This window comes from Solea solea, chromosome 11, assembly GCF_958295425.1.
Source record: "Solea solea chromosome 11, fSolSol10.1, whole genome shotgun sequence".
NCBI classification, from domain to species: Eukaryota; Metazoa; Chordata; class Actinopteri; order Pleuronectiformes; family Soleidae; genus Solea; species Solea solea.
The window spans coordinates 3,066,675-3,087,855 of NC_081144.1; the positions used below are offsets into that span (position 1 = coordinate 3,066,675).

Here is a 21,181-nt window from a genome sequence, read left to right on the forward strand (position 1 = left end):
TGTCTGTGGTTAAATACATTTTTTTTTAAAAAAAGAGAAAATATAAGAATATACAAGAAAAACACAAAAAAATAATCCCTCTCCTGCATGTTTTAGATGTTTCCCTGCTCCAACATCAACTTACCATCATTCGTTTTTGAGATATTACCGTAGTTGCACTGAAGTTTCGAGTGTCCTGATTGGTCGAATTTCACGATGACACTTTCTCCGATGCGGCTGGATCTCTGCCGATTAGCTGGTAACACGGTTTCACATGTCTGCTGGAGTTACCAAATATAGTTCTTGGCCCCGTAAAGGACAAAACTAAACATCTGTTGAGTTTTGATGCTCCATAGTTTCTCCAACACACCTGGAGAGGAAGTGTGAAGTCAGGGAGATTCAGCTGCAACATGCAAGTGCTTCATTTTAACCTATAAATAGTCTAAATCAGAGGTCTGAAACTTGCGGCCCGTGGGCCACATGCAGCCCTTCCATCAATTTCATGTGGCCCACCACACACATTTCACTTCTGTGAAATATCAGATATTTTTTTTATTTTCGATATCATGATGGAATTTCGCTCACGCCTACTGAATAGTTCCAAAAACCTGGCCCTCTACTGGATGCACGGTGGTTTGCGACCCCTGCTCTAAATTGCAGACTATATTTAAAGGAGAGGAGTATTTAAAGTCTAAATACTTCACTGTATTCAAATTAATGCCAGGATTCTTTAGTATGAAGTCATGCTTCCATAGGTCCCGCACAATAAAACCCTTGTCGAAAATGAATGGATTCTGAGAACTTGAAACACTCAAGTACTTTTTTTTTTCTTTTACTTTGAATGAGATAGAAGCAGTGTTTGAAACTGTAATGAAAGTTCATCTTTCCTCACTTCTGTCATCCAAGGCTACGAAAACAAAACAAGATTTATCACTGAAATGAAATAGTTCTAATAAAAACACTCGATTTTACTTTCAAAAGAAAAACACGAGCAGAAGATTGATCTTCCCACACTCGCTGAGGAAACCCGACACTCTCTTCTCAGAAAAAATAAATCCAACCTCCTCGTTAGACAGAAAATATGTTTATGCTCATGTTGATCACCGCTCCACTGTCTGGGCTCACCAGGCCTCAGGTGTCTGACTGGGACTCGCTGAGTTGTGTCTTCGTCGGCACTGTTTAAAATGAGCAGTCAGTGTGAGGCGGCACACGCAGCAGGAGCTTTCATTTCGGATCATTTTAAACCCAGCTTGTCCTTAGTGTATTTAAAAATTCGCATTCTCGTCCCTAATCCGCACGGAGCGTCGCAGATGTCAGTGCATCAGTGATAAAGACGGGTCCTTTATTTAAAAAAAAAGAAAACAAACCCTGCTGACTGTTTGCCAGGTGTGGTCACTTACACATGCCTAACCCCGGCTGGCCTTTCAAACTCTCTGCCGGTGTGTTGCTATGGCGACAGACAATGAGTCACATACGGACTCAGACATAGTGGATGTGACACGCAGCCTGGATGTGATTGGCTGTCCAGACTTCTCTTTATTATGAAAGTTTTAACACCAATGTTGTTTGAATAAGTCGACACAGAAGGAAAAAAAAGTGTGTTGCCGTTGTGGAACCTGCGGTGGATCTTGGTTTTGGTTCCCACATGTTTAAATCACAGGCCAAACATACAATAAATAACTTAAAATAACTGTGATAAACAGCTTCGTGGGAACACAAAGCAGATGTTTGTCTTTGTTCTCAGACTCACTTGACGTAAAAACTGGGAGTTTTCCCATCAAAGTGTTGTTTTTCTTTAGAATCAGAAACCTGCCAGATGTCAGAAAAGGAGACTCAAGGTTATCTGGGTTTTAAACAAACACAGAGAAATAGAAAGTCCCAGAGAAGGTGATTAAATTGAACCAATTTAACGTTGCTGGATTAACAAGACAAAGTGTTTCCTCCACTTATCTCTCGCTGTTCTATCTCCGCTTTCTTCGCGGTCTGAGCGCCACACATCTTTTCCTCAGTTAAACGCAGGACTCTCATTTCATGATGAATATATTCACATTCATTACTTTGGCTCCCTGATGACTTGCCGAGGTGTGGGACTCCAGATGTTTATGCATATGAATTTTGAATGAATTGCATCTTTTTCCTGGCAAAGACAATTATTGTGGGTTATTTTTTCAGACTTGTAAATTGTTCCCAGACATTTTTCTTTTTTTTCTTTTTTTAGCAGTGCTTGTGTAGTTTTGCAGTTTACTTACTTATCATGGATGAACTATTGCTGCTGAAAAGAAGCTCTCTCTCTCTCTCTCTCTGTCTGACAGGGGGAGGAGCTGGAATGTGATTTGGGGACGGAGCAGCGGTACGAGGCGGCGTGGCTGAACAGCTCGACTGTCAAGTGCAGCGGAGTGACGGTAAGTCAACAGTGACCCACCACAAATAACTAATGAGTCAAATTTGCCAAGACTCACGAATAATCAGCTCATTTCTGACTCAGTGACTGTGAATTTGTTGCTTCAGTGTATCCAACTACAGCAGCGTTTCACAACCTTTTTAATGATAAGGACGGGACAGCAGTTGACAGAGGGGGCGCTAGAGAGCTGATAGTCTCCTGCTAAACTCATGTTAAGTTGTAGTGCGTCCATTTTAAATATAAAAGCAGTAGCAAGAAAACACAGATTTGCATATTCTCCCTGTGTGTGTGTGTGTGTGCTCCCACAGTCCAAAAACATGCAGATTTGGGGTAAATTGGACAAAATTTACCCCAAACTCAAATGGCATTGGGGCCAATGAGCGTCTAGTCTGGTCTAGAGGGGCCCAGTCTAGATTAAAAAAAGTGGGGATTAATAACAACTGTTCATTAGCGGGTGACCAATATGAGTTTACAATAATATGATATGATGATATGATTTTATCACAGTAAAAACATGTTAAAGCTGCAGATAAATTTCAAATGAAGTTGACAACACCAACCATGCTTATATAAATGTGTGATTTAATGTTTCAACCAATTGTTTTATTATTCCTATAGTAAAATTATGGCTATAAAAATATATTAAGCATTATAGTCTGTCAATATTCCATCACCTCGCTGGCAGCTGCGACTCAGCCTCACGCGCTTTGTTTGAAGGAAGAGGAGGTTGCGGGCCATGGGCCACGTTTTCATGATAACATGTTATTAAGTGTGTGACCTTCATGTGGAGGATAAGTGGTGGAAGATGAATGGATGGATAGTAAGATTCCACTGTCAAATGAGTTCACACAATGCTGATTCAGCCTTCCAGCTCCACATGACTCACTGCAGACAGGAAGTGATTTGTTTTCGGATAAAACAGATCAGACTTTATGCTGGTCAAAGGAGACGGCTGCAAAGTCAAAGTATCATAAAACCTGGTGCTGTAGCTGTACACACACAAACACTCCCTCTGTCAGGTCTGATAGTATTGCATGACAGGGCACATTTTCAGGTGAAGGACACATTCGTATAAATAATGCGACGTTTTGAATCTATTCATGAAGCCTAAACAGAGGCAGAATCATTTCAACAGTGAGAGAAAATCAACACTGCATCTATAAAATGTATATAATTCACAATTTAACCTCATCCGCTGTACGAAGCACACAAAACTCTTAACTCAGCATCAGTTTGAAACGGTTTCTGAAGGCAATGTGGTCACAGTTTAGTAGAGTGTAAGAGTAACAGGCGCAGCAGGTTTTTAATGTTCAGTCTACTGCACAGCCCTGTTTGGTTTGGTACTTTTAAATGAATAAAATTTCCTTGTGATGTTTAATAAAAAGTTGGATTTCCAGAGGGTTTGCTTTAGGTTTGCAAACCCCTGGCCTGGTATCAGTTGTGAACCCCTGCACTTTAGTTTATTTTAAGCTGTTTTTGTCACAGTACCACTTATCTCTCTGTCCCTGTAGCTGTCCACCAATCAGAGGAGTCAGATTTACCACCTCAACCTGAGGAGGAAAGGATACCCTCGTGATCAGGGGGAGGACATTTTTGTCGACAGCCCTCAGCCCATGAAAGGTAAGACATTACACCAATGGTTTTGTCGACGTGCGAGAAATAACAGATGAAAAATACAATTCCCATCTGTTCCGCTTCAGCTGTTTGCTCGGCTCGCTCGTACTTACAGTGTAATTAGACCGCCACAAAAAAACAAGAGAAAATCCGCCGTCGCTGCCACCGCTGCTCCCAGATTGCATTTCACCTGTGCACCGATGTTTTCTGATGAGATTGGTGGATTTGATTAAACACAGAGAAAAATAAAGAATCGCTTACAGGGACAAACAGTTTTAGTCTGCCTTTCACTTGCAATAATAGCACTTTGTCTATTACAACACATAATTTGCCAACAACCAGTCATTTGCCATAATGTTATATTCTCCTACCGTCTAATTACATGTGATGATTATGGAGCACAGAGAGCTACAATTTAAGGTGTTATGAGTGCTCCTTACAAGCTTTGTCCGTATGTGTATTGTTGCAAATGCAGTTTGAGCTCCATGACAACGGCGAGATGATGAAAAGTGACGTGTTTGTTGTTGAACTTGGCATTTTGTCCACCGCGCAGTTACAAGCCAGCGCTTGCTTATAGACCAGCTCCAGATGTGCCGTGCACAGTCCATGTGTCGCCCATGTGAGTGCGGGACGCCGCCTGACACGCCGCGCCGTTAGCGGACATGGCCGCCGCTTTGTAACATGCGGAGTCATCGGATTGTGAAACAATGCATCTTTTATCGCTCACATGCAGGAGCACAGACACAAATGCAAGCACAGATGCACATGCGGGGATACAAATGGGGCGTCTCACAGGGAGGCACATTGGAACATGAACACAATCATCTGTTTCTCCCTGGCTTTGTTCTCCTCCACTAGCTGTCTCTTTTTCTGGATTCTTTTTTTTTTATAGCCATGAATATATCATCTTGTAAATGCTTGCACTGATTATTCAGAGCATGCAGCCCATATGGCTCATATATGAAAGTATGAAGTAAGCTAAGAAGTCTGCAGCGCCTTAAGTGAACCAGACAAGACAATCACAGTTCAGCAATACTGTAGTAAAGTTGTTTGTTTGAGGCGATGACACAAAGTCAGTGCCGTATTTGCTGCACACGCCCCCCCCCCGTGTGCCGCCAGTGAAAACATGGCTGCCAGCTGGGACACAAGGAAAAAACTGATTTTACCTAATAAAGTCAAAACATCTACGACATCGCAAGAGTATGTTTGCTGCTTTATCTCGCTGTTAAGCTGAGGACAGGCTACAAGATTTTACCTACGATGCACAATCAGGCAGCGCTAGTTGCGGACATGGGAAATAGCGTCAGAAGACGACAGGAAGTAGCGGCAATGATCTAATCAACAAAACCAATGTTCCATGACTTCACCCACACTCGTCTTTTTCTTCTTTGATTTCTTCGATGTTTGTTTCCCCTTCGCTCTGTCGCTCTCGTAGACTCTCGCGAGAGTTTGGTGCGTTCAGTTGCCTTCACTTGGTTTGACAAATCACGTAGTCTGTGATCCCCAGTCTTTCCGTTGGGTGTGAACTCCAAGTCTTTTCAAAGTTGGACTGTGAAAGTTATGTAAGTTTGTCCCCCAGCTTTAAACTGTAAACCACTCACTCTCCTGCACCAAAATCCATAGAGGAAATCATCATTTGTTTAGCTCGTGAGGACACAGGAGTTGCGTCACCCAAACACACAGAATGACACAGTTGAACTGACTGACTGAGGCAGCAGTGGATCAACAACTTCTGTGTGCTGTGATGTAAAAATGCTACTTTGCTTCATGGACTTTGGTGCTGGGAGTGACAAACTTCAGTTCCCAGCTGGAAAAGGTTATCTGACAGTGAGAAAAAAGCAGCAAACATAAGTAGATTGTATAAGGTCAGCTTTTTGTTAAGTAGCTAAAATCCGTTTTTCCTTGTGTACCTCACATGTTCTCTGTGAAGGCGAGCATCTGTCTCAGGCTGACTTGTGGCGCCGCTGCACCGGGAGCACACATGGCAAAATCAATGTTAAATATGTGTCTGTACCTCATGGAACCAGCCTTTATCGTAATTCTCTCTCATCCTCTGACCTCCTTTGTTTCCTTCTAGTGGAGGTGTACAACTGTGGAGTGGGCAGCTCCGACTGCTCTCAGTGCTGGGGCCGCGAGGATCAGGGTCACCGCTGTGGCTGGTGCGAAAACAGCTGTAGGCCCCGGGATGAATGCCAGCCAATTCGAGATCAATGTCCGGCTCCTGAGATCCACAAGGTGAGATCACATGTTAAGCACACATGATTGTGGATGACTAATGACAACACACAAACACACACAGCCTCTGGCCTGTATTTTAAAACCATAACATGGTAAATCATGGGGGTCATGCCCCCATGCTCTGTCTGTCCTGTGTCAGCTGCTCAGGGTAATGTTTGAATAATGTCTCATTAAAGGAGTCCACTCAGTAATAACACTAACACTCACTTAGCCACAGGCCTCCGGGGACACAGCCGCGTTGATCTGTAGTCACTCAGGACTAGCATGGGAAACACCTTCTGTCCTGTGTAACTACAGTATGTGTGTAAACTGTTTGGACTGGGCTATGGGGGCCATATTATGTGTAGGCTTCCTTGTGTGGAAAAACCGCAGCATTTAAAAGAAAACAAATAAGAACCATGAGGGATTTTGGATTTGCGACCACAATAGGAGCTAAAAACCAGACTGGCAGAGAGGAAATAAGGAGTGTTTATCTTTCACATGATCTGACTGTGGTCATGTTAAAGTGGCCACCGCGATTACGGTCAGGGCTGTTTATGGAACTAATGTCCATGATCAAATTCATCTGTTTGTCCGAGTGTTTAGAGTCGCTTTTGTTTTTCAATCTTTTTCTTTTTTTTTTGTTTTAATTTGCCGCTACCGAACTTTGCACCAGCGGAGCCGCAGCAGGCGGTCATGGGAAGCACGGCTCACATGAGACCCAGTCGGCCTCAACTTCCTGTAGATAAAACCTGGTCAGCCCAAGAGAATAAGCAGGGAGAACAAAGCAGGCGGACACACAAACACACACACACACACACACACACACACAGAGGCCCGCAATCTATCACACAAACAGACCATATTGAAGCATTCACGATTATCCCTCATTCTTTGTAGCTGTCAGCATGGTGTGACTAACAGGATGCTCAGTGAGAGTCGAACTTCTTACATGAGTGAAGTTAGACGGGCTGAGCTGCCGTGTGCGTGGGCAGGCTATTGCTTTGCTGCAATTCCCTCTCTCTCACACTCACTCCAATTCACACACACACACACACCCACTGGTTTTCCCAGGAGAACGAGTTGCTGAAAGGATACTGGGGCTGTGGTTCTGTGGGGTGTGTGATGCAATGCTTTGGCAGCCATGTTTTCCCAGAGAATCCACAGAGGTTACAGAGCCCGAGCGCTCCAGCTTACGGAGGGAAAGATACGCTCGCTCCGAAACACACACACACACACACACACACACACACACACACACTCACACACACACGGCAGCAGTTTGTTCAGTGACCGTGTGTGTAGCTGAGATAACACAACATTGTTTTTCCCTTCACTGTTTTGTCTTCCATGTGTGAGATACTAGCACCGTAATATCAGAAAAATAAGGAGGAGGATTTCATTTTTGCCACTTAATCACGAAGAACGTTTCCTTACCATGCATCTATTATCTGTGTCAGACCTTTATTCTCATGTTTTATGCATGCCGGGCCACTCTTTAAGAAAAACATTGATTATAGATACTAGAACAGGAACTGCCGGGCATAGTTTATCAATGACACGAGGAGAAAGAAGACAACAGAGGCATGTGGGTGAGCCATAAACGATAGAGAGGACGGAGGACAGAAAAAAAAGGGTGGCGAAGTATAGTGAGAGGCTTTTTCCTGTTTTTGTCCTCACGTCCTCCTTGATTAGAGCGATGCAGAGGAACTGGAGTTAGGAGAGGCAGACGAGAGCTCTGACCTCAAAGAGATCTGTTTGCAACCAATTTAAAAAAAAAAAAAAAGGAGGGGAAAACAAAAGGGAAACATATGGAGTTTATCAGTTTGTAAGTGTGGGAAAAAAGGTTGAAATGCCTCATATTATGATTTTAGAACTTGTTTTCCTTCCCAGACTTGTGATATTTCTACCATTAGGAACAGAAACAGCTAAAACAGTGGCATTTTAGAGGAAGCTCAGCTGTGTTGTATTTACATTTCAAGACTAAACGTTTATCACGGATGACGAATCATCTTTCGTGATTTTCGTATTCCCGTAGCAGCCTCTGCGTTAAATCCACTTGAAGCTCATCTTCTACTGTTCTCTACGAGACGACACAGAATAGGTGTTTTTCGCTGCGGTGAGCTCGGCGGCGATTGGACAAATGCGGCAAAAACGCCACTTCCACGGAAGCTCAGCTTCTCTGGGAGTCAATGGAGCGGTGGGAGGGCACGGACACTGGGCTTCTGCATGACGATAGGAGGAAAGGTCTGAAAGGCGGAGCCAGTTTTTAATTGACAGCGTCGCAGAAGCATGTCAATTAACAACAACAGTGGAGCCTTTTCCGCCTCAGCCCTGTGTGGATTTTGCGAACAAAGTCTGCTGACAAATAGCTAGTCGTGTGTTACTTGCTCGGCGATATAGCCCATTTTTTTTTTGTACATTTACACTGTAACTATAACACACTATTATAGCATTTTAGTTTAACATAATTATCGCGTTTCCTTGTCCTAGTTGTTTGTTTGCAGAGTTTATAAATAACTGGGCCTGAAATGAGCTTCCCCTGTTTCAAAGACCAGCAACTGCCACTGAGCTAAAAGGAGCAGTTGACAGTTTATTTCAAAGATTATTGGAGGTTCTGTTTATCAGGGTTTTCTGCAATTCAGGGTTTTAAAAAGACATTTTTCATTTAAAGCCTCACATTTGTGCTGTGTCCTATTTTAAGAGGCTTTATTCATTTTGGCCCAGCATTGTATTTTGTAACTCCAGCTGCTCGGTGTGTAACACTGAGCAGGCAAAAGATATTTTCTGCTTGGTCTGATTGTATTTATTTTAATTTTAGAAGCCCAGTTTGTTAAAAAAAAAAAATACATGTTATGAACCACTGTCCCATTCACTAAAGATAGAGTGACTGGCATGTGCAATGTTTTTGGAAATACGATTGGATCATTCAGGAAAAGAAAAAAATATTGATATTATCAAACTGACACGTAAGTATCGTGATACAATTATGACAACAGCATGTTGTCCCAGCCTCATCGGTTTGGTCGCTTCTCTGGTGCAGATTAGGTGTTCACATCTGAGATGAGAAATGTAGAGAAATCCAGTCCTCACATGCGTTTAATAGCCCCCGCATCCCTCGCGGAGGTTTGTTGCAGACACACATTCACACCCTGTGAACTCCCTGCAGGCCTGGCTGGGTCTGTGCTGCAAATCAAGACTCTCAGACTTGTAAGAGGTGTAAATGAACAGCATGCCAGCTGATGTAGATGTCAATGTTCAATGGCACCTCAGAGACGCGAGGTTCTATAAGACGTATAGTGATAATAAATAACTCACCGCTTGCTATGGAGCCCTGTGGATGAGGGCGGCTGCTTTTGTGTGACTATTTCCTTTCATTCTGTGCATATGTATTTATGTGGTGTTTGGACAATACTTTGAAAGGAAGTATGTTCTTTTTTTTTAGGCTTAGTGGCCAATAGTTCAATAATAGTTTCAACATATATACATAGATGTAAGCAAATCACGTGATGCCTGGGAAATGCAAATTCCAAGATCTGTGGCTCATGACAAAGACTGATTTTGACCAAGATCGCGAGCACAATCACTCGTCCAGACGCAGAGAGCGCTGCACATCATTAAAAGTGGACGTCATCATGGGCGAAGCGGCGCTTACAAGTTGCCCTCCCATCTTTAGCTGTGTACGCACATTCGGTCCTTGAATTTGAGGGAATTGGTCCTGAAAAGTCCTTGAAAAGTCCTTGAATTTGATGTGGCAAGCTCTCCATTTCTGAAACTCTCTGCTGATATTGATGCACGTTTTATTGCATATTTTATCAGACTCTTTCTTTTTTAAGGGTTCTCTCTCTCTGAACTGTCCTGTGATTGGTCATCGTTACAGATTTAGTTGTGAGGCTACAAACAGAACCCAGAGGACGTGCAGAAGTGTCGCAAACGTGCACCTTAAACTTGTAACTTTCATTCAAGTCTTTATCTGATTCTTTTTTTGCCCTGCCCTAGAACATACACAGTGTAAGTTGGCACACTTAATATCCAAAAGCTTAACACAACCTCAAAAACAATGACATCATTTCCTGTGGTGTAGGTTGCACAGAAATGTCATGTTTGTTTTCAAACCATATTAAAAAAAACATCATACAATCTTGCTTCACTAAATCGCCTCCCCTTTGTTTTTTTATCCGGGAAGTCTTTGGTTTATTTATCTGCACTGTCACACTGACGGGCTTTAAATTATCTGGCTGCAGAGGCAACATTGTCCTCTCACCCAGACGAAACAGAAGTGCTGTTTTCATTCTCGGCCTGGGTCTGTGATAGAGCCGGAGCCAGGCTAATAACACAGACGGGTCACGGTGACCGCAGCGAGGTCGGCGGGGTCACTCAGTAAAGCCTGCACGCTGCTCGGGCCAGCGACGCTACAGTGGTGAGACGGTGGTTGGATTGCTTCTGTCTGGTCTTTGCAGATGTTATCGCCGAAGCTGTGTTTCCGTGATGATTGAAGAGGTGATGGTCCTCGTCTTTGTTCCTGGAATGAAGGGGAGAGTGGAAAGAGACCAAAGGCAAGGGCTGAAATGGCGCGTGAGAGTTTGCCTCTAAACAACAACATAAAGGGGAACTAAGGAATTTGACAAAGCAGACACAGGAAAACAGATGAAAGGAGATAAAATGTTGGATTTATTCCCTTTACTCCCTCTCTCTCGCGCTCTCTCTCTCTTTTTCTTACCACCACCACCACCACCACCAAATTGCTTTCGACACCCAGTTCCCTAAATTGCCTCCCCACTCATCCATCTTTCTGCCGTGCTCTCCACCTCGCCTCTTCAGCCGTCACTCCCTCACTCTGTCTGTCTCTTGTTGGGTGTGAAGGAGGCTCTTGCTGTGCTCTTTATTTGCATGTGCTGTTGAGGATTAGAGCCTGAAGAGTCTCAGACTGGCACAGTTAAGAGTCTGCATTTATATGTGTATATACTACACCTAAGCAGAGTGTCTTATCATTCAGATCTCAGTCTTCGGAGGAGGAACACTTAACGCGGGCCACTTATCTCCTTATCTCCCTCCATGTCAGCTCCACACACAGCGTCTTCATTGGCCTAATTTCGTGTCACTTTCATTGTCATCCATCATTAGAGGGATGTGCTGGAGGAGATAATCTGTTTGCGCTAATTTATTGTACATGTTACAAGGCTTTTTCCTTTGTTTTCTCCCGGCTCATTACTTCACCGTGTCTTTGTCAGATCTCGCCCCTGAGCGGTCCAGTGGAAGGAGGCACCTTGCTGACAATAGAGGGCAGGAACCTGGGCCGCAGGGCTGATGCAGTGAAGGTCTTAATTGGAGATGTACCATGTGGTCTCCTGCCTGAGCTCTACACCATCTCTGTTAAGTAAGTAACACAACACGCGTCTGGATTGTGATTCACAGGATAATGTCAGCTGTTGTTGTGTGTGACTGTGTTTGCTAAAGCATGGCCCAGTGCCACCACCTATTCTCCTCTCTTCATATTTGTGAACTGGCACTGAAAGGTCAAGTGTGTAAAACACAATTGAGTAAACTACCTCTAAGTGTTTTTGAGCAAGTGCAATAAAAAATCCTTCACTTGTCGTAGCCTGAGAATAAGCCTTTTATAATAAGAACTTCAGGCCAGGGCCTTGCTTTACAGACCATCTGGTGCCACCGAGCTTACTACAAAAATGAAAAAGATTGTTTCTGCCAACATAAACCCACCCATAAACCAACAAATAAGGAAGAATGACAACGAGCGTAGAAGAGCGGAGAGTGTTTACATCCTCTCTGGTACACACAGGCCTCCATAGTTCACTGACACACTGTGGAAAGCGAGGGGTGAGAGGATGAGTCCTCCATTTTTACACCCCATATTTTCACCTTGTATCAACTACAGTTGGCATGTGTGGTGGTGAGGAGGGGGGTGACTCTGGTGCCTCACAGCAACATGAATCATATTAGGAACAAATTTCATTCACCAAACGCTTTTAAAGATTGTCAAAGTTCCAGCACTACTTGGCTCGACTCAGCAATAGTATCCGGTACCTTTTTTTTAGTACCCGCACTGGCGAGGTTCGAAGCGAGCTGAGCCGATACTAAAATGTGACGTCATTAGACTGCCGGCCAATGATTGGTCAGAGAGTGTCGTCACCGGACGAGTCATGAGCACGATGTCGGACACGGGAATCTAACTGAATAATGCTGAACTGTAGATCAGTTAAAAAGACTTAAAAATCCTGAAAACATGCGTTCATCTCTAACATTTAGCAAGAACATTTCTAATATCTCAATATTTAACAGAGGAGTCTGGTGTATTTAGCGACAACAACGCCGAGCCGAATCACAACCAGTTCAGACGGGGTCATGCAGGAAGCACTGAACTAATCTAGTAACGGATTCTAATGATTCACAGAGTGCACAGAAAATCACTAGTTTATGTTACGTATAAAACAGCATCATGGCAGGTTCTTGCAGCCGTGCTATGACAATAAAACACAACAGTATTTACTCATAAAAAGCAGATTCAAGGTTTTTCAGTAATGACTTAAAGGTGATAGTTCAGCACGCTTCTTTTATAGGTTTTGGGAGGGATTTCAAAAAGGGAGGAGGCGGCAATGGAGAAAGTTTATTTGCCTTCAGAGAATGTTCTATTTCCCTAGTTTGGTGCTTAGTCCTGTGTGGTGGAGACAGGTTGTCAGTTCAAATCCCATTTTAAACCAGGGGCCTTTCAGTATGGAGTTGTGCATGTTCCCCACATGTCAGCACTCAGCAGTTCTCCATGTGTCATGTTGTACTTTTTCACTGATTTTATTGGAGGGCTACTCTGTGTCATGCTGCTATGATGTCACGCTGTCTACGTAGCTGGCGCAGTTATCGCCATCTGTCCTACACACCCATGGTGGAAATGCAAGTCAGATCAGGGTTTTACTGTTTCCAAAACATAACATAGCGAGTGGAACTGTACTGTACTGCTTGGTGGAAGTGCAGCCAAAGGACAAGCAGCATCAGTGACGGATGGATTGATGGATTATCTACATTGCCAAAATGGCAGTGTAGTAACAGACTGTCCTGTACGTCAGTATATATGATATTTTGTATTGACACGCATGTGGAAATATGTGATTATACTGCAGCCTGCATGAGTAAGAGGCTAGCTGATGATGATGATGATGACCTGTTGCCATGGAAACCTGATATGCTTTCAAGCAGGTGAGGCATCGGGTAGATAGCAGCAGCACAGAAGGTGTGACAATCAGAGCAGGTGTGTCACAGGGAAATAAACCTTAAACGAATCCTGACACATACTCTACATTTAAGACGCCGCAAAAGCAGAACCTGAGCCGGTGTGACTAAAACCTCAGTTGATGAGAAAACACAGTGATAGCTGCTTTATGTGACCTATTACATTTAATGGATAGTGGGAGTTAGCTGACCCACACTAAAAATGACTCAGCGGCTTGGAAAAGTATTGAAATTTTAATGGTTTTGAAAAAGTTTGAAGTGCAGAAACACAGAAAAGATTTAAATGCCAGTAACGTTTTATGCAAATCAATGCATGACCCATGTTTATGGGCCTAAGGTAGTGTTGCTGCATATTTGTTGCACAACAAAGAAAGCTTTCTGAAAGTGGCTCCTGCAGCAAATTCAGCCTGCTCTCCCAGAAACATGTTTTCTCTGCAAACCATGGGTAACGTTGGATTTGTGAATTCTGCACTTTAAAAACATAGAAGTTCAGTGTTTTCATGTCCACATTTTTAAGTCTTTTAAGGAAACATTTGTGGAAGGTTTGGGGGGAGTAAAAAAACCAAAACGCTGCGTCATCCTGGTGTGTTTTGATGGAGTGACACAGCATGTTTTACTGCTGTTATAAGAACCTGGTGTGTTTAACTGTGTGACACCTGGGGAGGAAAAAAAAACCTAATCACATGCATAACCAGAAAATGTTAAAATCATCACATCCATTTTAGCCACAGGCGCCACAAAAAGTTACCATCATACTGATATGGACGTCTGTAGTCATGTGAATAATTAATGCAATTTTTGGTTCAGAAAGAGTGAGCTCACGTGTGTGTGTGGTTTGCTGGAACGCACAGACTGGGTTGGAAAGACGTGATAAAGTGATGAATAAAACATCAGAATGGCAGAATTAAAAAATGGGTAATTTAACCTTCTGTATAATAAGCCATTAAAGCCAGCCATGACGATGTTACCGACAAGCTTTTCTTGTAAAGAGAATCCACCTTTATACAAATTATACCTCCTCAATCATAGATTATTCCCACCACCACGTACATGTGTGTCGAAAAATAGAATCTTTTTTAGTGTTGAACCTTCCCTGCATGGTTAAGTTTTCATGTATTCATGAGGCTAATTTTCACAAATATTATTATGCAGCACACCTCTCATTTTAAATGGCTCCATTGCCATCTCTTCTTAGCTCAGGGACCATCACAGTATCACCATGGAGACAGCAGGACCCGGCTCTAACACTGGGATAACAGAGCTCAGTGCAAGTCACTAACTCTACAATAACATCCAAACTTCCCCTTCAGTATCTGTAACACTGCTTGACTGGAACTGTTTGTCTGGTCTTGCTCCACTGAAGCCAGACATTATATTAAAACCAGTTCAAGGGTGACCCGTGGGTCTTACCTGTCACTCCGGCTCCCTGACACATCCCCACCCCCCACCCCCCTCAAAACCACACGTACAAAACAGCGAATCACATTTCACTGCACGGATGATCTCATCCCGTGTCGTCATTCCCGATTGGCTCCTCAGGCTGGTTGTTATGACAGCGACGCATGCCCTCATCGCGGGAAGTGCCACTGACAAATCATAACACGTCAGTGCGTCTTACAGTGTCAGCACATTTGACTTACACACACATTCATGTACATCATCCTTCTCCTATCCCTGTGGGGACCTTCTCCATTGATTTGATTTGATACCATTAACTTAAACACAATACTACTATCTCTATACTGTGTGTGTAATCCCATAATTAGCTGTAATTAATCTCATCTTTTTATCTTTACACTGATACTCGTAATAATTGATCTTTAAATGTAAAATCACTGAAGTGTATAATAATCAGTGATATCTAATGGTGAGATTGTAACAAACAGTGGACACACCCCTCCCTTTCCCAAGCACGTCAGGGAACTACGGTGGCCTTCGCATACCAGAAAGCATGTCATTCCTCTTCACGTGCATAGTAAACTTCCTACAAGTACATATAAACGGCTTATTCTAAAGATACCACAACCACCTTGTATTTATTTCAAAGTAAATATACACTTCAACAAACTGTTATTGTTATTATTGTTGGTGAGTTCTGTTCAATTAACGCTCCTAAATGTTACACACTGGACCATTTAGAATTCATTTAAGAGAAGAATCCTCTGTGGCAGCTGCACAGGAGGTTAGCAGCTGTGATAATTGCAATTCTTTCTTTCTTTTACTAGAAAGCATAGACTTTTTTGAATATTTGAAAATAATCACAAAGGTTAAGGCATTAGTATGTAGGAAATGATAGATAGATAGATAGATAGATAGATAGATAGATAGATAGATAGATAGATAGATCGATCTTCTCAGTCAGAATATCTATATTCAAACTAGCTCTCATGTAAATGACACAAGCACTCTCTCTCACACACACACACACACACCTGCACATGTGACCTCATTTACCCGGGCTGTTGAGACAAGTGTCTGTTCGTGTGCTGAGAGGCTAAAGTTCACATCTGCGTGTCAGAAGGAAAAAAGTGTGCAGCTCTGCAGAGACGGTGCTCCACTCTCCCACCGTCAACATTTTAATTAATGGCACAGTCGGACTCGGCACACCTCATTTACTGGAGCACTCCTCTGCATGCTTGGCTCCGACCCTCCCTATCATTTTAATACTACCCTCGAGTAGCCTTCGTCCTGTCCATTTAGCAGAGCCCAGACAACAGTCGCGAGATTTGATTGCTGATGATCCTCCATCATCCACTCAAGGGAAATGATCATAGACATCTCTGCTCTAGCCAAAATATCTCCCTCTGAAACCCATAATATCTACGCAGAGGTTGTGCGTGCCGGAATGTGCATGGAGGAGCACGGGGTCAGTCCGGGCTCCGTGTCTTCCTACTGCGAGTCTGCATATCCTGTGATTGGAATCACAAAGCATCAACATCAACACTCACCGCGCTCACGCAAACACGCTGTATAGAATATAGCAGGGTGCTTGCGCCTGGAAGAGTTTTAAAGACATTGAATTCGATATTTAACATTTCACTAAACATACAATGTTTATACTTGACTGCTGGTTGTCAGGAAATTATCACACTCTTCTAAATTAAAAGAGGGATTTAAAGAGTGGTTTGTGGATGCACCATCAGATGTAGCAACCACTGTCACTACTGTTAACTACAGTCTCTCAGTTAAACATCCACCCATCCATCTGTACCAGTGGTGATTTCTCTAAGACAGCGAGGGAAGCTCAGCTGCCTCGAAAATGTGATCAAATATGTACTGTGTTGTAATTACATTTCAGTAATAAACGTGCTGTTTATCACGTTTATCTTATGTGATTTTTGGATTCACGTAGGAGCCTCCGCACTAAATGGGATGGCACTGAATAGGTTTCTTTCTCTGCAGTGAGCTTGATTGTGACAAATGTGGCACTTCCATGGAAGCTCAGCTTCTCTGGGAGTCAATGGAGCTGTGGGTGGGTTTTTTTTTTGTTTTTTTTTTCTAGAATCTGAACATGTGTTTTCTGTAAACTGATGCACATATGCCTTTATGGCACATGTTCTTTACCTCATGCTCCTGTAATCTGTGATTAGGACTGAAAACTCCGCTCTCAACATGTGGCTTTTACTGCCGTTTATTTTCAAGTATATTGTTGAGGAAACCTGTGAGTAATTTTGGCTCAGTGAGTACATTATGCAGACAAAGAAAACATGTTGTTCTGTGCGGTAAGAAAGACCTGACATTTAAAGGCTCATGTAGTTACAGGTTTCCTCCCTGGTCTCAGTTTGACCTCACCCAGGCTAAAAATCTGTCAAGCCCAGCGTCATTGCGCCGTGCGTCCTGCCAGATCCTCCTACATTAAAACACAGCCCCTGCACTCATGCAAATTCTCCTACAACTCCTCTGTCAATCATTCAATCCCTCGCTGAGAATTTATAACCACTGTAGCACCAGGCACCTGACTAAATAAGCCGACGGGGTGTTGAGCTGGAAGTGAATCATGTGAGGTGATAAAGGTTGTGTTCTCCCCGCAGTACTTTTATTCCAGCGAGGCAGCAGAACAGTAGATCCCTGCACCTCGGTACACCGACGTGTCATTAATGCGAGACGTCCCTGTAGAGCCTGCGCTGATGACACAAGGCTTAATCACAGCCAGGAGGCACGGGAACAAGCCTGAGCAGCCCCTTAATCTCCTCTGTGGTTAGACACATCTGGTCTGAGGAGCTTTGAACTTTACATCTTCTAATATCTGATATCGCAAAGGCTTTATTAGATTCCATATGTAAATGCAATGTGGTTTGATGAATTAGCTCATAACCACAATTCTCCCAAGTTTAATTATGTGTCATTGTTTAGCATTCATGATCCAGAGCCTGCTTCTTCTCTATATTGGTTCCTCTCACTTGCAATTTGTGTTGAGCAATTCATTTCTTTTCTTCCTTTCTTTTTAAATTAAATATAATATGTAACATTTCTGATTTAAAATATCTAAAAACAGTCTTCTGGTTTCCTCCTGAAGCCAATCGGGAAATAAGACCATGCTGAATAGCCAGTAGAAGGTAGCTATGCTGTCTCTAATGTCAGTAAACACTTCTGAGGAGTTAATGCTCTCACTCGCTTGTGTCAGTTGTGTGTTATTTTTGTAAATTACAAACATTATTAGACAATAAAATAAAGCACATACAGTATGAGTGGACATCAATAGGAGCCTGGTGGCAGGTGACGCCTCAAATCGAGTATTTCGAGGCTTCAAAATGGGAGTTTAGTTTCTAATGTGTGACGTCATGCCCTTTGGTTTCCAACACTTTTTTTTTAAATCCATAGAAATTCCTATTTCTATTCATGGTACCAGACTGTTTTATTCTGCTTGCATATTTATGACATCAACTGATTTACCACCCATGAAACATCAAGTGAAGAAAGGAATAGTTGGTATTATTGCTTAGCCATCTTTTTATTTTATTTTATTTTATTTTATTTTATTGTGTGTATTTGTCTCTAATGGATCATGACTACACATTGTCATTCTGCTGCACATTCTGCTACCAAACCTCTCCACGTAAAGCAACCAAACAAGACAACGAGACAACGATTGCCATGCATTGGGGATTTGTTGTGCACGACAGATGTAATTTTCTGTTTGTATATATATATATATATATATATATATGTATATGTATATATATATATATATATATATATATACACATATATATACATACACATACTGTATATGTGTATATATGTATATATATACATATGTGTATATATATATATCTATATATAGATATATATATACTGTATATCCCAAGAAGTATGTATGGGAATCTTGTTTGGTTATGATCCCACACTATTTTCTGAGATCATCACACTTGGTCTTCTGTTTTTGATTTGACTAAATTGAATTATATTATTTTTCCTCACTGATATCTGATTATGGTGCCTACAAATAAGGAGATCATTCCTTTTGAATTCCCCAGGTTGGTGTGTGTCACCGGGTGGTCTGAACAAGACAGGACAGACATTGTCCAAGTGGACGTGGACCACAGTGGGATGGGCGCATCAAAGGAGAAGTTCTCATACTTAGTGAGTATCCTTCTGTTGTCTGTCCTCCTCCTGCTGCTGCTGATCTTTGTTTTCTGCTCTTTACATTCTTCTTCTACGCTCTCTCTTTTTCTTGTTCCCCACATGGGACAACCTTCCCCAAGTGTGTGTTTTGAGTATTAACAGATGCATTTTATGATCCAGAAGAATGTGAATCTTTTAACGTTCATCTCGGCTGCAGCTTAGCATGGTTTGTCATTCTGTGCTGGCTGCCAGCAAAAACAAATATGGAGTTGTTTGGAATGTCCTCTTGCTCTTAATTCATCACTGGTCGAGGCGAGGTGGCCATTATTGTGCGAACTGACCTCAACCCACACAGTCTCCCACTGGATTAAGAGCATTCAGCCAGTGGAAATACCCATGCAAGCTCTTTGTTTCTATTGTTTATAGACAAAGACGTTGTATAATTTAGAGCTGGAAAAGTCTCTCATATGTGCAGCTCCTAACAGCCGCTCTGTCTGTGAGTCATCCCTCCGAGAAATCACCCGGATCTCGAAGCCCTTCTTGAGACACGAGCATGAAGAAAATCCTGAACAACAAACGTTGTTACTCGTCCGTTGTGGGAACTCCTCTTGGGCTTCCTTCGTCCAAACCCCTGAGATGCTCAGTATTAGAGAGGGTGTGGCTTTGAGAGGATGATGTGGGAGAAAGGGAAAACAGTTTCAGACACAGGATACGTGTCTCTACTGCATCTCCTTCCTCAAAACCTTTAGAAGGAAACATCTGCCTCCTTACACCCACTCTGCCACACAGACACACAATGGGTCTCCTCCGTTTGTGCACAGGGAGGAAGTGAGTCCTGTCAGTGAGGATAAGAGGTTTCCCTTGAGGCAAGGTTCATGGCAGGGATAGAAATGAGTGGGGTTGCTGAAGAGCTGGACAGGGCTATTCATCTCTGTGTGAGGAGTGTGTCGGTATAAGACTGTGTTTGTGTGTCTCCTTTTTTTATAGGCGTATGCATGAATTATTAGGCCTACTGCTTCTTTCCTGCTCTATAGCTGTCCTACAAGCTCAGGCCTGAAGGCCTGGTCATCAGCACCACGTCGACATACTGCAGCGTGGGCTGTCTTCACAGTTTGCTTCACTCATTTACTGTTGTAGTCAGCAGCTGTCTCAGCCGTAAAAGACAAGATAACTGAATTGAAAAGGATGAGGGAAGCGTTTATTTGTTGGCGAGCACAGCATCATATAGACCACAGTCACACCTGGTATTAACATCCACTTTAGGTGATGCGATCATGGGCAGATCATGTTAAAAGCTCATGTGGAGGTGGTTTGAGGACACATGTGCAATCATTCCTCAGGACCCATTACATACGTCGTCTGATCTGATCGGCACCGATTTTCACGTGATTTCTTTTCATGATCTTATTTCATGTAACAGCAGTGTGAGTAGAGCTTTTCACTTGCTCACACACGCGTCATTTTATTCTTGCCAACAGTCATGATGTTTGTTGAACACGGGGAAGGTGAAGCCAGATTCCGTCATATGTGGGCACAGGAGAGGCATCCAGAAATGTTTTAATGCCAGGTGTTCGCGAACAGCGGTACTTAAGGCTATCCACGTGTGATCGGCTCACTGAGAACGGATGTTAATACCAGCTCTGAATGGCACCATAGAGCACAAACCACAGTTTGAGCAAATGTGTCCTTCCAGGTTGAAAGAAGCTGCCAGACGTCTGGTGATAAGTGTGATGTTTCCTGTAATGTGCGGCATTTTCTCTCCTCTGTGTTCAGGTCCCAAAACTTCAGTCCATGGAGCCGAGGAAGGGCTCTCGTGCTGGGGGAACCAGGGTGACCATCTGGGGGGAGCACCTGGACATTGGCTTTCAGGTCAATGTCAAGGTCAACAACACGGTGGAATGCACCATCACAGAGTGAGTATGATTTATTTTGTGAATGACTGAGGAAAAAAGAAAAAGAAGCAGCCAACAATGAAGAAGAGAAGACAGCCTGCTCAGTTCAGGAGCCTTAACTTTACCCTCTAATAGCTGCAGGAAATACTTTAATATGACTGTCATTTAAAGCTTTCAGTAAGACCCTGTGTGCATTTGCTTATGTCGTCTACAACATGCATTCTGACTTGACAAGATTTACTGTATACCATTCAGAAGCATTACTTTAAAAAAA

The 21,181-nt window shown here is 42.9% G+C and overlaps 1 protein-coding gene across 1 annotated transcript in view; it reads left to right on the forward strand.

Annotated features, from left to right (window-relative positions):
- plxnd1 (plexin D1) overlaps positions 1–21,181 on the forward strand; it is a 99,317-nt gene that overhangs the window by 38,374 nt on the left and 39,762 nt on the right. Inside the window, exons 10-15 of the mRNA XM_058642989.1 lie at positions 2,292–2,381; positions 3,892–4,000; positions 6,072–6,229; positions 11,443–11,588; positions 18,928–19,033; positions 20,789–20,928. Coding sequence (XP_058498972.1) covers positions 2,292–2,381; positions 3,892–4,000; positions 6,072–6,229; positions 11,443–11,588; positions 18,928–19,033; positions 20,789–20,928 — 749 coding nt within the window. The remainder of the gene's footprint in view (positions 1–2,291; positions 2,382–3,891; positions 4,001–6,071; positions 6,230–11,442; positions 11,589–18,927; positions 19,034–20,788; positions 20,929–21,181) is intronic.